Source organism: Pipistrellus hanaki, assembly GCF_964339955.1.
Source record: "Pipistrellus hanaki genome assembly, chromosome: 2".
Lineage (NCBI taxonomy): Eukaryota > Metazoa > Chordata > Mammalia > Chiroptera > Vespertilionidae > Pipistrellus > Pipistrellus hanaki.
The window spans coordinates 140330436-140344751 of NC_140504.1; the positions used below are offsets into that span (position 1 = coordinate 140330436).

Sequence of the window (14316 nt, forward strand, 5' to 3'; positions counted from 1 at the left end):
GTAGGGTCAGCCAGCAAGCCTGTGAGGGAAAGCAAGTGAAATAACAAGAGGAAATGTCTGAGAGTCCCAAAGGGTAAAAGAAAAGACAAATGTTGGTATCTTAATTCTTCCAGACCTAAGTAGTTTGTCTTATTGTAGCAGAGCCATTCTACTAATGGGAACACCAGAGTTTTTGAAGAATTAAAAAAAGATACAGCTGTCTCTTAGGATTCACTGACTTAATGGCTGGCAAAGAAAAGCTAAAGTCTAAATGTTCTAGGCATTGCCAAGTTGCACTGTACAATTTGCCTCAAGATAATGGAAACAAACATTCAAAGTGCTTTTTACTCTCTTGGAAGTAAACATGATAGGAAGCATGCAACAGACTGAAGAGTGGGAGAGGAAAATGGGGTTGGGGGGGGGGGGGGAGGAGAAATTGACCAAAGAACTTATCATAGATGCGTAACTCATGGACATAGACAATAGTGCGCGGTGAAGGCCTGGGGAAGGGGCAGGATTGGGCAGGAGAGGGTCAATAGAGGGAAGGTATCTGAAATACTTTCAAAGGTACAGGTGATTTTTTAAAAAATAATAATGGTTTCAAGGTTGTACTAAAAGTTGCAAGGCTATGTTTAAAATGTAAAATGCATAAAATGGCAGATATGTATTTTAATGCTTATGTAATAAGTGGCATTCTTTGTTACTAAAGAAGTTCAATGACTTTGCCCTAAGCTAAAGTTTCTATAAGAATGTGTTGTTAAGTAAATACGAATGTAAAACAGTGTTCATGGCATAAGTCAGTGATTTTCAACTTTTTCATCTCATGCATGGTACACATGAACTAAATACTAAAATTCTGCAGCACGCCAAAAAAATACGTTATTTTTTGCCAACCTGACAATTAAATGTAGGCATAATTTTGATTCATTCATACTAGACAACTGTTGTGTTGACTATTGTTTTTTTATTGAATATATTTGGAAGACATTGGTTAATAAAATTACATGAGTTTCAGGGATACAATTATACAGTATGTCATATTGTATATTGTATTGTGTGTTCACCACCCAAAGTCACATTTCCTTCCATCACCATTTTTCCCCCTTTTACTTTCTTCTACCTCTCCTCACCCCCTTTTCCTTCTGGTAATCACCATACTGTCATTTTTTTTTATTTGACAGTATAAGGGAAAAGTGGTAATGCCCCTGACTAAATAGGTATTGCTTTAGTAGACTAAGAATAACCACTAGTAGCAAAAAAATCAAAGAAACTCAGAATTTCAGCTAAAAGATTATCTAGTACAGTCTGACCTCTTTAATTAACAGACCGGAAAGCTGAGGCCTACAAGCTTACTGACAGCCAATAGCAATATTACCATGATTAGAAGTTTGCAACATTTTAGAGTTAACATTTAATAAAATTCATTGGTTCTAATCAAAAAAACTCACAACAGCCAAAACCGGTTTATCTCAGTGGATAGAGCATCGGCCTGTGGACTGAATGGTCCCAGGTTCAATTCCTGTCAGGGGCATGTACCTTGGTTGCGGGCACATCCATAGTGATGGCTGGGCAGGGAACAGCTGGTCGGTGTTTCTCTCTATCGATGTTTCTAACTCTTCCTCACCCTTCCTCTCTGTGAAGAATCAATAAAATATATTTTTAAAAAACAAACATACACACAACATACCAGACTTCCATTGCATTTGAATAAAATATTTTAGAAATCATTCATTATAAATTCTCATAAATATTTGCATCCTAAATGCTTTCTGCAGTGCCTGGTTGACACATAAAATAGGCACCAAGTTTTGTTTTTGTTTTTAATGAGCAATGTAATCATTATAGCTTTAAGGTTGAAGTAATATTTAGATTATTACATGGTAATTATTACATGGTAATTTTTAAGTATTTAAAGGTTCCTATGCTGGGAACTATTTGATATCATATCTAGCAATAATATTAGGCTCTGATTACCATGTGGCTTTTGAAGAAATCTTTTTTTAAATTTTAATTGCTCCAGCTTTGGAAATCTATAGAACTCTACTGAAGAGTTAATATTTTGAAAATAAATAAAATAAGAGAGTGGTATGCACAGAAAATTATTTACCAAAAATTGAAATAAGTGGAAAACCTTCCCTTATTTGGGAAATGTCTTTTAATAGAAGCCTGATGATTCCGTTAAAATGCACAGAAGATAAGTTACTGTAAGTGTTTATAGGACAGTGTTTGAAAAGTTTCTATTTTCTCTTAAGAAAAATGTAGTTATATCCATTTTGTATTTTATTTTATAAGTTCATGTTATACTTTGAAGTCTAATTCAATCTCATTTTCTTTTCTTTTGTATAATTACTGCTAACTTTTTTTAAAAATGCTACATATTTCAAAGGGAAATAATGTTTAAAAGATGTGAAACATTTAATCCTTGAATGCTGGAACCACTTTTAAACTATCATAAGCACATCTGTAATACATTACACAGGGAAAAGAATGTATGTGTTCTGTGGCCTATGGGCACTAGGGTGGCTGGTTTAGGAAAACTGAGTATTTTGCCTTTTGAGTTTTAACAACAACAAAAAAATTTCTGATTCTAAAATGAAGAACTTAATCTCAGGGGTGAGGTTTGTGGTCAGGCAAACGTTAAGTCAAGTTTTGATTTTACATTTGTTCTCTCATGTGTCATCTACTTCTTAAAAAGAAATCAGTTTTTTACAGTGGGCTTGCCTTTGCATTCTACTTTGTTAAGTACTTTTGTTTTCCCTCATTTGATAACTATGACATGGGACAAACTTAGAAAAAAGAAATCACTATACCAGGAGTCTCAGTCAGCTGCAGGTTATGAAGTAAATAATGTGTTACTAATTAAGAATTAGCAAGGTTTGCCAAAACCGGTTTGGCTCAGTGGATAGAGTGTCGGCCTGCGGACTGAAAGGTCCCGGGTTCGATTCCGGTCAAGGGCATGTACCTTGGTTGCGGGCACATCCCCGGTGGGGGGTGTGCAGGAGGCAGCTGGTCAATGTTTCTCTCTCATCGATGTTTCTAACTCTCTATTCCTCTCAATTCCTCTCTGTGTAAAATCAATAAAATATATATTAACAAAAAATAGCAAGGTTTGTGAAGGATTTACTCTTAAAACAAAACTTCAGCAGATTTAAGTGTATCCCAGTGATAACTGCACACTAGATCACTTGTATTCCATTATGCTTTTTGGGGTGGGAGGGGAAAGGTGGATACTGGGTATCCACCCAGCTGTCAGGCTGGGCATCCCATGGGATGTGTGTTGTGTACGTGAATATTATCTGTCATTGGTGGAGCTGGGGAAGAAAAGTTAGACAACTTCTGTGCTGCTTTGGTGGACATGTTCTCTACTATTTCTTCTTTGACGTGACCTGATATTCACATGCCAGCTGAAATCCCACCCCTTTTGCTCCTATTCCAGAAAGCAGGCAGGGTAGCATGTTAGGGGAATACATCTATAATCAACTCACATTTCTTTAAGTAATGGCATGAGAATTTCATATCATAAGAAATATGAGCATCAAATAACCTGTGATACATTTGACAGCTATGTCATACATGTCCCATGGCTAATAAACTCCATATTTCTTAAATTTTGTGTTTTTGTCTCGTTCAGAAAACTAAATCTGATTTTTAAATTTTTTTAAATAAAGGAAGGTCATATTTAATTGTATGGCAATATAATTTCTAGAAGCTATCATTGGAATGAACTTGGAAAAAAAAAATCTTTATTGTTTAAAGTATTACATGAGTCTCCTCCCCGCTTCCCTGCCACCCCCTCCTCCCAGCACAAACCTTCACCCCCCTGCTGTCAGTGTCTATTGGTTATGCTCATGCATGCATGCATACAAGTCCTTTGGTTGATCTCTTAACCTCTCACCCCCCATCTTCCCTCATAGGTTGTACAGTTTGTTCATGCTTCTATGTCTCTGGTTCTATTTGTTCATCAGTTTATGTTGTTCATTATATTCCACAAATGAGTGAGATCATGTGATATTTATCTTTCTCTGACTGGCTTATTTCGCTTAGCATAATGCTCTAATTCCATCCATGCTGTTGCAAATGCTAAGATTTCCTTCTTTTACAGCAATGTAGAATTCCAGTGTGTAGATGTAACACAGTTTCCTAATCCACTTTACAAAAGTATTTTGTAGACAGTTATTTACTTATATATATTAATAGAATTTATCATAGAAGGCTGTTTCTTTTTCCTTTAAGGCTCAAACTAAGTTGTTTTTTTGTTTGTTTATTTGTTTGTTTGTTTGTTTTTTAGTAGGGTTAGATAGTCATTGTTTTATCCAAGCTAATTTTATGATACATAATATGAAGATATTATGTTAAGTTAGTCTTTATTCCTTACTTGATATAAAAATTAATGACTTATTCTAGAATTTTCCTAATGTCTATTTATTTTATATGCTTTTGATTTAGCTTTAGAACCTTCATAATAGCTCTTTTGCCTGTTTTTTATTTAATATTAAATGTACTATATTATAAGAAAATAGCTACTGGGTTAACGTTAATTTTTTTTAATGTAAGGAACTCTGATATATTTTTTTATGAATAATTTTTAATATTGAGAGCATTTTCTTGTTTTGCTTTTTTATTATAAGATATTATGAACTGGATCCTCACAAGAGTCTCCTTGACAATTTGAGGAACAAAGTGATCATTGAATACCCAACATTACATGTGGTATTAAAAGAATCCAGTAAAGACATGAACATTCTTCACGAAGGTAAGTATCAATTTGTTCTTGTAATGTTCAGAATAACTAGTGAAACTGAAGCAATAGGGCTATCTGTATTACCTTACATGTGTGTTTTCCCCGTAGGTTTATATAGGATTGCTCTATAGCTGCAGTTACTACTGTAAGTGATGAATGAGTTGCTCCTTCTGTCTGGTTTGAGAGAATGTAAGCTATCAATTTAAAATGTCTGAACCAGCTTAAATGCCTGGCTATAAAAGGATGCGATGAGTTCTACGTGTTTTTGTCTTCTTTAAAGCTGATGGTCTAGAAGTAACAGTTTGTCATGATCAGAAAAATTTACTTCCTAATTAAAACTTTTTTTTTTTTTTTAGAAATTCCTAAAATGAGGAATGCAAAATCATTTTTAATATCCCACCATATAGAAAGAGAAGTGTTGCAAAGAACATTAGTTTCAAATTTGGGCTGCATTTAGAAAATGTGCCATCAGAGTCAAGTGCAATTGTCTTGACCCTTTATCTCCTTTTATTTTATTTTTATTTTTTAAATAAAATATTTTTATTGATTTCGGAGAAGAAAAGAGAGATAGAAACATCAGTGATGAGAGAGAATAATTGTTCTGGCTGTCTCCTGCACACCCCACAATGGGGATGGAGCCCACACCCGGAGCATATACCCTGACCGGGAATCTCACTGTGACCTCCTGATTCATAGGTTGATGCTCAAACACTGAGCCATGCCAGCTGGGCTCCTTTTATTTTTGAACCCACTGTTTTTTGTTTTCTTTAATTTTGTTTCCTTGGCATATGAGTAATTTTTTTTTTTTTTTTTTTTTTTTTTTTTAAGAAGATACTTTTTCTTTTCCGTCTTTGGTGAGTAGTGGAGTTGGGAGAAGTATTCAAACTGGAAGTGGTATATACAAAAGTTTAGTGTATAAAATGACATCCATATTTGCAAGTAATGATTAAAGTAAGCTAATTATGTTTCTGAGTACAGATTAGAAAGGATGAATAAAATCCTGAAATTCCTTTTAAAAAGGGAGAGGGGTTACTTACCTTAACTCAAAACCATTAGATACCTTTTCGGTTAAGAATTATAGGTCCAGGCCAGGTTTCACTGTAAGAAACTCCAGGTTACCGTAAAGTCCTTGGATTGGCTTGAACTCTGTTGTTTAAGATAATGTTACCTTATTGACTGTAACAGGAAGTAACCTTTACTATAAGGTCTTCTCTGGAAGTGTGTGTGTGTGTGTGTGTGTGTGTGTGTGTGTGATATATATATATATATATATATATATATATATATATAATGGCTTTTATTCTTGGGAAAGTTAATGGGGGGGAGCAAGCGGGGGGGGGGGGGGGGGGGATTTCCCAAGTGGCAAAATTTTGTCAGTTCCACAATTTGAAACTCGATTTTTAATTAGCAAATTTGAAGTTTCTAATAATCAATTATGGATTTCTAAATCTTAAGGTTAATTCTTTTTTTATATATTTTACAGTTTGAAAATAGCTGTGTGATTTTTTTCCGCAAATTAAATTAGAAATTTTACTTTTAAATGACCAGTTTTACTTTTTTTTTTTTTTTGAAGTTGTATAAAACCTTGCTTTTTCCTTAATATAATTCACATAGCTCTCTCTCTCTCTAAATGTTGGTTTCAGGGAAAGTTGTTTAGTAATGTGGGTTACTAGCCAGGGCAAACATTGTCTGTGTAAATAAACATGCACACACAGCACCTCTTTTACCTTGTTTAGGAATGCACATTGAAGTAAGGCTTCCTGTAATGAAGCAAAAAGAAAAGCTACATTTATAGTGCACTTGGAGCCTTCTTAAGAAACATTTGCTCCTTTTTGGTAGGTGTTTGATGTTTGACTTATCTACAGGAAGCAGAGTGACTCGTGCTTTCGGTATAGAGGATAGTTCAGAGCTGTTCTAGCAAAGAACTAAGGAGGATCCGACAGGATTTGAAGGACCATACCAGTGTTGTCATATCATAAGTACACATACTTTAAAAAACAATGCCAGGTCTTCCTGTACCTGCATTTCTTTGTATAAGCACTTCAAGGTGTCTGGTTGTTGTTGTTTTTGTATCTTCTTAAACCATTGGATATTCTTCAGGGTGGTCCCTTAATCCAGAAGAAGGGTTATATAAGAATAGGGCATTTTCTTTGGAAAGCCTTGAAATTCTTTCTCTCTCCAAAGCCAAAAACTTGAATTTTTAATCTTTGGTTCATAGCACAAGGTGTCTCTCTTCTAGTTTTGGTAAAATGTGTTTCTGGGCTTGGATTCAGTAGTTTTCACAGTTGATGGTTGTTATAATGTTTGTTATTGTAAATTGCTTTAATTTACTTTATCCAAAGTTTCCCTGTATTGATGAGCAAAAGGGCAAGTTTTGTTGGTTTGTTTGCTTTTTGCTTTTTAAGGAATGAAAAAAGTTGACTGTAAAAGTTTTAGCAGTTAAGGTAGCCCACTAGATTGGAGATGTAGAGTGCTAATCACCCATCTCGGTTCAATCCAGTATGAAGTGATCAGAATAGTGTTACTTGCTTCACAGGTCTTTGTTTGCCAAAATTAACTGGTAGATCAAATGACTTGACGAAAGCATGCTGCATTTCAGTCAAAGGAAAAAGAATGGAGCTCTATTAAAAGAAAACAACCGGGCAACTTCAGTAAGCAAGGAAAGGGGGAAAGTTCTAAAATTGCAATGCCAAATAGTACAAAGCCCATTAATTTAAAAATACCAGCAGAATATATTTCTCTGTTATTCTAAGATAACTCAAAATTAGAAAATGCCTCTGCCTTAGAGAAGGAATCCAACCCAAAATTGATTACTTGAATTAGTGAAAATACCTGGCACAGCAGCTGCCCATACATCAGTCTGTTGTCATGCCAATGAATCCTTTCATCCATTCTCCTTCTCTCTCCTCCCCTTATCCCTCCTTTTCCTTCTTCCTCTTCCTTTCTCTTTCAGAGTGTGTGTGAGCTAATGCGTAGATCTCAGGAACACAGATGTAAACTTTACAGTTCAATAGGTGCTAAGTAGAGTTTGCATTAAGTGCAGAGAAAGCCAGAAGAGACAACAACTTGTAATATGGAGACACCTGAAAGACTCTGCTAGAGTTTATAAAATTCCACAAGGATGGGGGCATATTTTGGATGGAAGCTACTTCAAGGCCTTACTCATAAACACCAGTTTGGTTGCTGGTACAATCTTAAATCTAGGTACTATTGGCATACCTCAAAGAACTTGACAACTGGAATATGTGGCTAGATCCAGGTTTATGATTCTAGCACCAGCTCTTATTAGCTTTGGGCCCTTGAGCATTTACTCTCCATCTCTGAGCTCTATTTTTCTTATTAACACAGTGGAGATAAATGGCTATAAGCCTCAAGCAAAATCATCTCTATTTTAACCTTAATTGTTTTTTTATATATTATTTCCTTTTAGCTTCACCATACAATGAAGTTAGAGCAGTCACTCTGGATCCCATTTTGCAGATCAAAACAAAACAAAACACAGAAACCTAATTATAAGAGAGATGCAAATTAAAATCACTTTACACCTGCCAAAATGGCTGTCATCAATAAATCAACAAACAACAAGGACTGGCAAGGATCTGGAGAAAAGGGAACCCTTGTGCACTGCTGGTGGGAATGCAGGCTGGTACAGCCACTGTAGAAAACAGCATGGAGTTTCCTCAAAAAAAAATTAAAAATGAAAATTACCTTTGACCTAGTATTCTCACTTCTGGGAATATATCCTAAGAAATCTAAAATAATATATGCATCCCTATGTTCATTGTAGCATTATTTACAATAGCCAAGATTTGGAATTAGCCCAAGTGTCCATCAGTAGATGAATGGATAAAAGTATTGTGGTACATTCACACAATAGAATAGTACTCACCTGTAAAAAAAAAAAAAAAAAAAAAAAAAAAAAAAAAAAAAATTTTAAGAAAGAAAGAAAGAAAGAAAAGGAAAGGAAATCTTACCTTTTGCAACAGTATGGATAACCTGGAGAATATTATGCTTAGTGAAATAAGCCATTCAGAAAAAGACAAATACCCTATGTTTAGTGAAATAAGCCAGTCAGGAAAAGACAAATACCAGATTATATATATCATCTAATAAACAAAATAAACTGACAAACAAAATAGAAACAGAGGCATGGAACAGACTGACAGATGTCAAAGGGAAGGGGGTTGGGAACTGGATGAAAGAAAGTGAAGGGATTACCAGAAAACATATACATAACACATAGACACAGATAACAGTGTGGTGATAGCCAGAGGGAGAGGGGTGGGAGGGTAGGTGGAGGTGGGCAAAGGGCTGGGTAATGTGGATGGAATGAGACCTGCTTGGGGCTATGGGTGCACGATGCAATGTGCAGATGATGTTTTATTGGGTTGTGCACTTGAAACCTGTATGGTTTTGTCAATCAGTGCCACCCCAATAAGTTCAGTCCTAATATATAAAACCCCAGGGTCCGTAACATCCCAAACGACTAAAGGCTCGACCAACTGGAAGTCAGTGCTGGGTCGCAACCCCTCACTGACTGCTGAGGGGGCTGCAGATCAGGCCCAAAGAGAAGCCTGGAGAGAGAAGCAGGGTCTGACTGTAGCCTCTGTGGCAGCTGTTGATCAGCCCTTGCCTCTCTCTTTCTCTCGGGGCCTGGCCAGCAGCCAAACTCCTTTTCCTCCTGGGCCTCTGCTGGGCTGCTGATCAGCCCTGTCTCTCTGATCAGGCCCGTTGATAGGCCTGGAGACACTGACTGGCATAGAAACCAACCAATCAGAACCAAATCTGGGTGAAGGGCAAGGAGCCAATGGCTGCCTAGAAGGCAGAGCTTTTAATGCTGACTGGCATAGAAACTGACCAGTCAGAACCTAATCTGGGCGAACTGCAAAGGTAGAACCTAAGGTGGGGGCTAAGGAGGGGTTTTAAGGGCAACAGCTGTTTGGTACAAGGTGTAAGAAAGTGGTTCAGTTTTTTAATGACCAGTTTGGCACATAGTGCATATTGCTAGCTATCAGTCCAGATATTAGTAATCCTCTTATATAATCTATACTATTTTTTTTTAATCAATAGTAGGGATCCTGTTTGTTCCCTTAAGTATTTTTATTTACTTATTTATTTATTTATTTATTTTTAATATATTTTTTATTGATTTTGTACAGAGAGGAAGGGAGAGAGATAGAGAGTTAGAAACATCGATGAGAGAGTCATCGATCAGCTGCCTCTTGCACACCCCCTACTGGGGATATGCCCGCAACCAAGGTGCATGCCCTTGACCGGAATCGAACCCAGGACTTTTCAGTCCCCAAGATGACTCTCTATCCATTGAGCCAAACTGGTTTCGGCTAATCTATACTACTATATTAATAGGGTTATATGCTAATTAGACCAGGTCAACTGGCCATCTTCCAGATGTCCAACTTCCTTCCGGACAAAGCCATGGTGGTGGGGGTCAAGGCAGAGGACATTGGGGGTGATCAGGATGGCACATTCCCAGTAGGAGGTGTGCAGGAGGCAGCTGATCAATGTTTCTAACTCAATCCCTCTCCCTCTCTGTAAAAAACAAACAAACAATAAAATATATTTAAAAAAAAAAAGAAAACAGATAAAATTGGATATTGGTGATACCCATTTTTAGTTTGTATTTGGAATAAGTTTTAGACCTCAGTTGGGGTAAGATGAGGGTGGCAGGGGAGGACAGTTAGGGGCAATCAGGCAGACAGAGGCCATTAGGGGCGATCAGGCAGGCAGGCAGGTGAGCGGTTAGGAGCCAGCAGTCGCAGATTGCAAGAGAGATGTCTGACCGCCAGTGGGACAAAGGGTCTCCAATTGGAGAGGGTGCAGGCTGGGCTGAGGGAACCTCCACCCCCGTGCACAAAAATCATTCACCAGGCCACTAGTAAAAAATAAATAAAATTCTGAGTCTTCAAAAACAAAACTGGAAAATTTGCATTTATATTGATACTGCAAATGTGCTACACCAAGGGGATAGATATAGGGAGGAAAGGTGCTCCTATATCCTTATGTTTAGTAAGTGATCATAGACTTGCTTGCTCTAGTCGAGGCAGCTCCTTTAAAGGAACTCCATTTCTGCTCTGAGTCTTCTTTCTTGTGAAAGGAAGAACATGGCAATTAGCTAGTCTTCTGTCAGCCCACATTCACTCAACATATACTGCCCCTCAATTTTAAGTTTAAAAAATATGGAAAAATTTATTCCAAACCACACTTGGCTAGCCTATGTGATAATCGCAATCTATTCAGTGGTATGACTGTGGTATCCTAAACCACACTGTGAAGTGACCATTCCCAAGTCTTCCACACAGTCAGGAAGGATGTTACCTCACAAAATATAATTGCCACTTTTAGACATCATTTCTCTATTTACTGTGGCCAGAATTGTATATCCCTGCTGCCTGGGACATGACATGGTTTGTCTACCCCTGTGAACAGTGCTATTGGTATGCATCAGAAAGGAGAAGAGAAAAGGAAAAAACAGAACAGGCTAAATAGAAACAGCATAAATATTTGACTGTATGTTTGTTTGTTTGTTTGTTTGTTTATTTGTTTATTTATTTATTTATTTTTCAGTGAAAAGTGAATCTACCAAGAACATTGGCAATGAAAATTGAGCACTTCTGGAGGAAGGAAATCCCAGGTTGCAGAGGACAGTGATTGACTAATTACTGTTGGGGTGTATTGTCAATGGATTTGTGCGATTTTTTGTTTTTCTGAAAAGTAAACAATCTAAATTTTTTTTTTTTAAAGATGTGTTTTCTAGCCTCTTGAATTGACTTACGAGCCCTTATTCCTATTAACAACCCTTCTTTTGCACCTGGTTTGCATCGTGCTTATTTTAATTAGATCCTGGCTTTTAGAATGTTCAGTTATATACGAAAACATTTTCTGATTTGATACAAGGCTATACTCAAGGATCACCTGTGCCATCCACAAAGGTGTCAAAAGACCGTGTGACATACCAGCGAACCACCAGTTGCCCATTCTTACCTTTGGTATTTATGTAACTTACCCTCTTGAGATAAATGAATGGGTCTTTTATACTTGGTAGCACCCAGTAGTATGTCCTATATAAAGGCTGAATAAATACATTTAGCTTCTACTTCTTATATTCAGTCAGAAAATTAGCAACTCCACATCATTGTTTGAACCATCAATGCTCACAAATTTGGCAGCACTTGTTCTCACAGTGAGCTGTGTCTTATGAATTCTGTGCCTTTTATCTCATTTTCATTCCACTCTTGTCATTGCCCTTTATGGGTGTGATGACCAGTTTTAGGCTGTGTTTTGAAACATCCAGTAATAACTGAAGGAAAAACACTTGGAACTCTTTAGTGCTGTTGAAATGTATATGTGTATGTATGATATACCTAGCTTAATTTATACCTTATGGCAGCTCTGTGTACATTATGATCTCACATAATGAAATTAAATGTTCCTAGTTTTATTGGAATTCATACAGTTATGAAATTGCAGCATGACTATAAAAGAGTAAAAGATTATTACAACTGTGTTGCATCTGTGTACTTAATGGTTAAGAAAAAAAAAAGCTAGCCCTAACCAGTTTGGCTCAGTGGATAGAGCGTTGGCCTACAGACTGAAGGGTCCCAGGTTCGATTCCGGTCAAGGGCATGTACCTTGGCTGTGGGCACATTCCCAGTAGGAGGTGTGCAGGAGGCAGCTGATCAATGTTTCTTACTCTATCCCTCTCCCTCTCTGTAAAAAACAAACAAACAATAAAATATATTTTTTAAAAAGAAAACAGATAAAATTGGATATTGGTGATACCAATTTTTAGTTTGTATTTGGAATAAGTTTTAGACCAAATGGAAACCAAAAGCATTAATTAAAGAGATTTGAAAAGATTAGAAATATGAAAAAATATATAATGAGGTGAGCCTAGAAGAAACTTGTAGAACACAAATATATAAAACTTGTGGTAGAAATTGTGAAAGAGAATCCAAAGATAGTAATGCCACGATGACCAGTTGGTATAAAATTGTGGAAATGGGATTTATAGGAAATAAGTTATTGCAATCTGAAATACAAATACTTTCTAAAGCAACTTCAGGAATCTTCTCCCTCATTCAGTAAAAAATTTCTTTAGAATTATGTCATTCACAATACTGCTGGGGAAACAATTAAATGGCATTTCAAAGGATTCATATTTAATCTAAAAGGGAAATGTGTCTTCTTGAAACAGGCAAGAAATAGAATGAATTGAATCAAAAGTATGAATAGATGAATAGAATTGTTTTTGGGAAAAGTGGGGTGAGGTGCATAAATGAACATGTGATTTGAATATCAGGGTGGAGAGGAATTTCCTGACAATGAAATCTGTTATGATGTAGTCTCATTTCCAAGAGAAGTGCTGAGTTTCATCTCTTTTAGAATTTAAACTGAAAACTGGACAAAAACCAAAGAATTTATCCTGTGTTTTCCCCCTGCCCAGAAGGCAAAAGAAAGGGGGGAAATCTGCATGATGTAATAATGCATGTTTGCCATTTCTATAGAATTGTACTAACCTTTTCAATTATATACTATGCCTTAGGAAAGAATTTAACTAGCACAGTTCCCTTAAATGAACTATCAGCTCATGTGAGTAATATGCACTTTTATTCCCATAGGATTTACAATAAACATGTGTTTTAGTGAATAACCATGTCAACTCTTTGGAAGGGGTGAAAGTGGAATAATTGAGGGCCCTAGAAGTTTGTAGTATTTACACACAATTTCTTTTTTTAGAGTCCCTCTCCATTTTGAATTCTTAACAAATTCTGATGCATAAACAAAATTCCCTGACCCATGTTAAGTGCAACATCCTGCGTTTTGTTCATGACTCACATTTGAATGGGAGTAAAGCTCCACCTGGCCTTCCTTATTTTTTAAACAATGATTTCAAAGGGACGGTAGGCCTTTCATAATTGCTAATTATTATATATGGGATTATTAGCCATAAATTACTGTAAACAAATCTTGCACCTGATCATATTATAAATATAAATTAAAGAGAATTACTATCACTTAACTCTTTAACTTAAATATAGTTTAAATTTAACTATGTAATTTAAATATCAAGATATTTAAGAATACAAAGTGTAGTTGAGCCAATTTGTTTCCCTGTAGCAAGTGGTGGGATTTAGGCTTCATGATGTAGAGTAAATCATTAAACACATAACTGTAATGCCAAAAATTTCCTTTATATATTTTGTTTAATTTGGTTGACATATACAAGATACCTAGTTTGCTTTTATTTAATCATACACCACTGCATTAAACTGTGTTGAATTTATTCTCAGGTAGATATTGTGCACTTTTGATTATTAACCAATTGTTCCTCAGAAATTCAGTTCAAACTAGTGTCAGCCTGAAGGGCAATCAGTTTATTCTAATCTAGAGGCCTGGTACATGAAAATTCATGCGCTGGAGGGGGGGTTCCTCAGCCCAGCCTGCCCCCCTCACAGTCCAGGAACCAGTAGGAGCAGGAGGCGACCCAGCGATCAGGGGAAGGTGACTCCCTATCACACCTCTGCTGCTACCACTGCTGGCAGCGCAAGCCTCAGCAGGCCCTGGTTACCTGAGCC

General features: G+C 36.5%; 1 protein-coding gene across 1 annotated transcript in view; it reads left to right on the forward strand.

Annotated features, from left to right (window-relative positions):
- ZNHIT6 (zinc finger HIT-type containing 6) overlaps positions 1–12229 on the forward strand; it is a 55723-nt gene extending 43494 nt beyond the window's left edge. Inside the window, 3 exon segments of the mRNA XM_084874436.1 lie at positions 4608–4732; positions 11306–11335; positions 11338–12229. Coding sequence (XP_084730562.1) covers positions 4608–4732; positions 11306–11335; positions 11338–11393 — 211 coding nt within the window. The 3' untranslated portion in view covers positions 11394–12229.
- The last annotated feature ends 2087 nt before the right edge of the window (positions 12230–14316 follow it).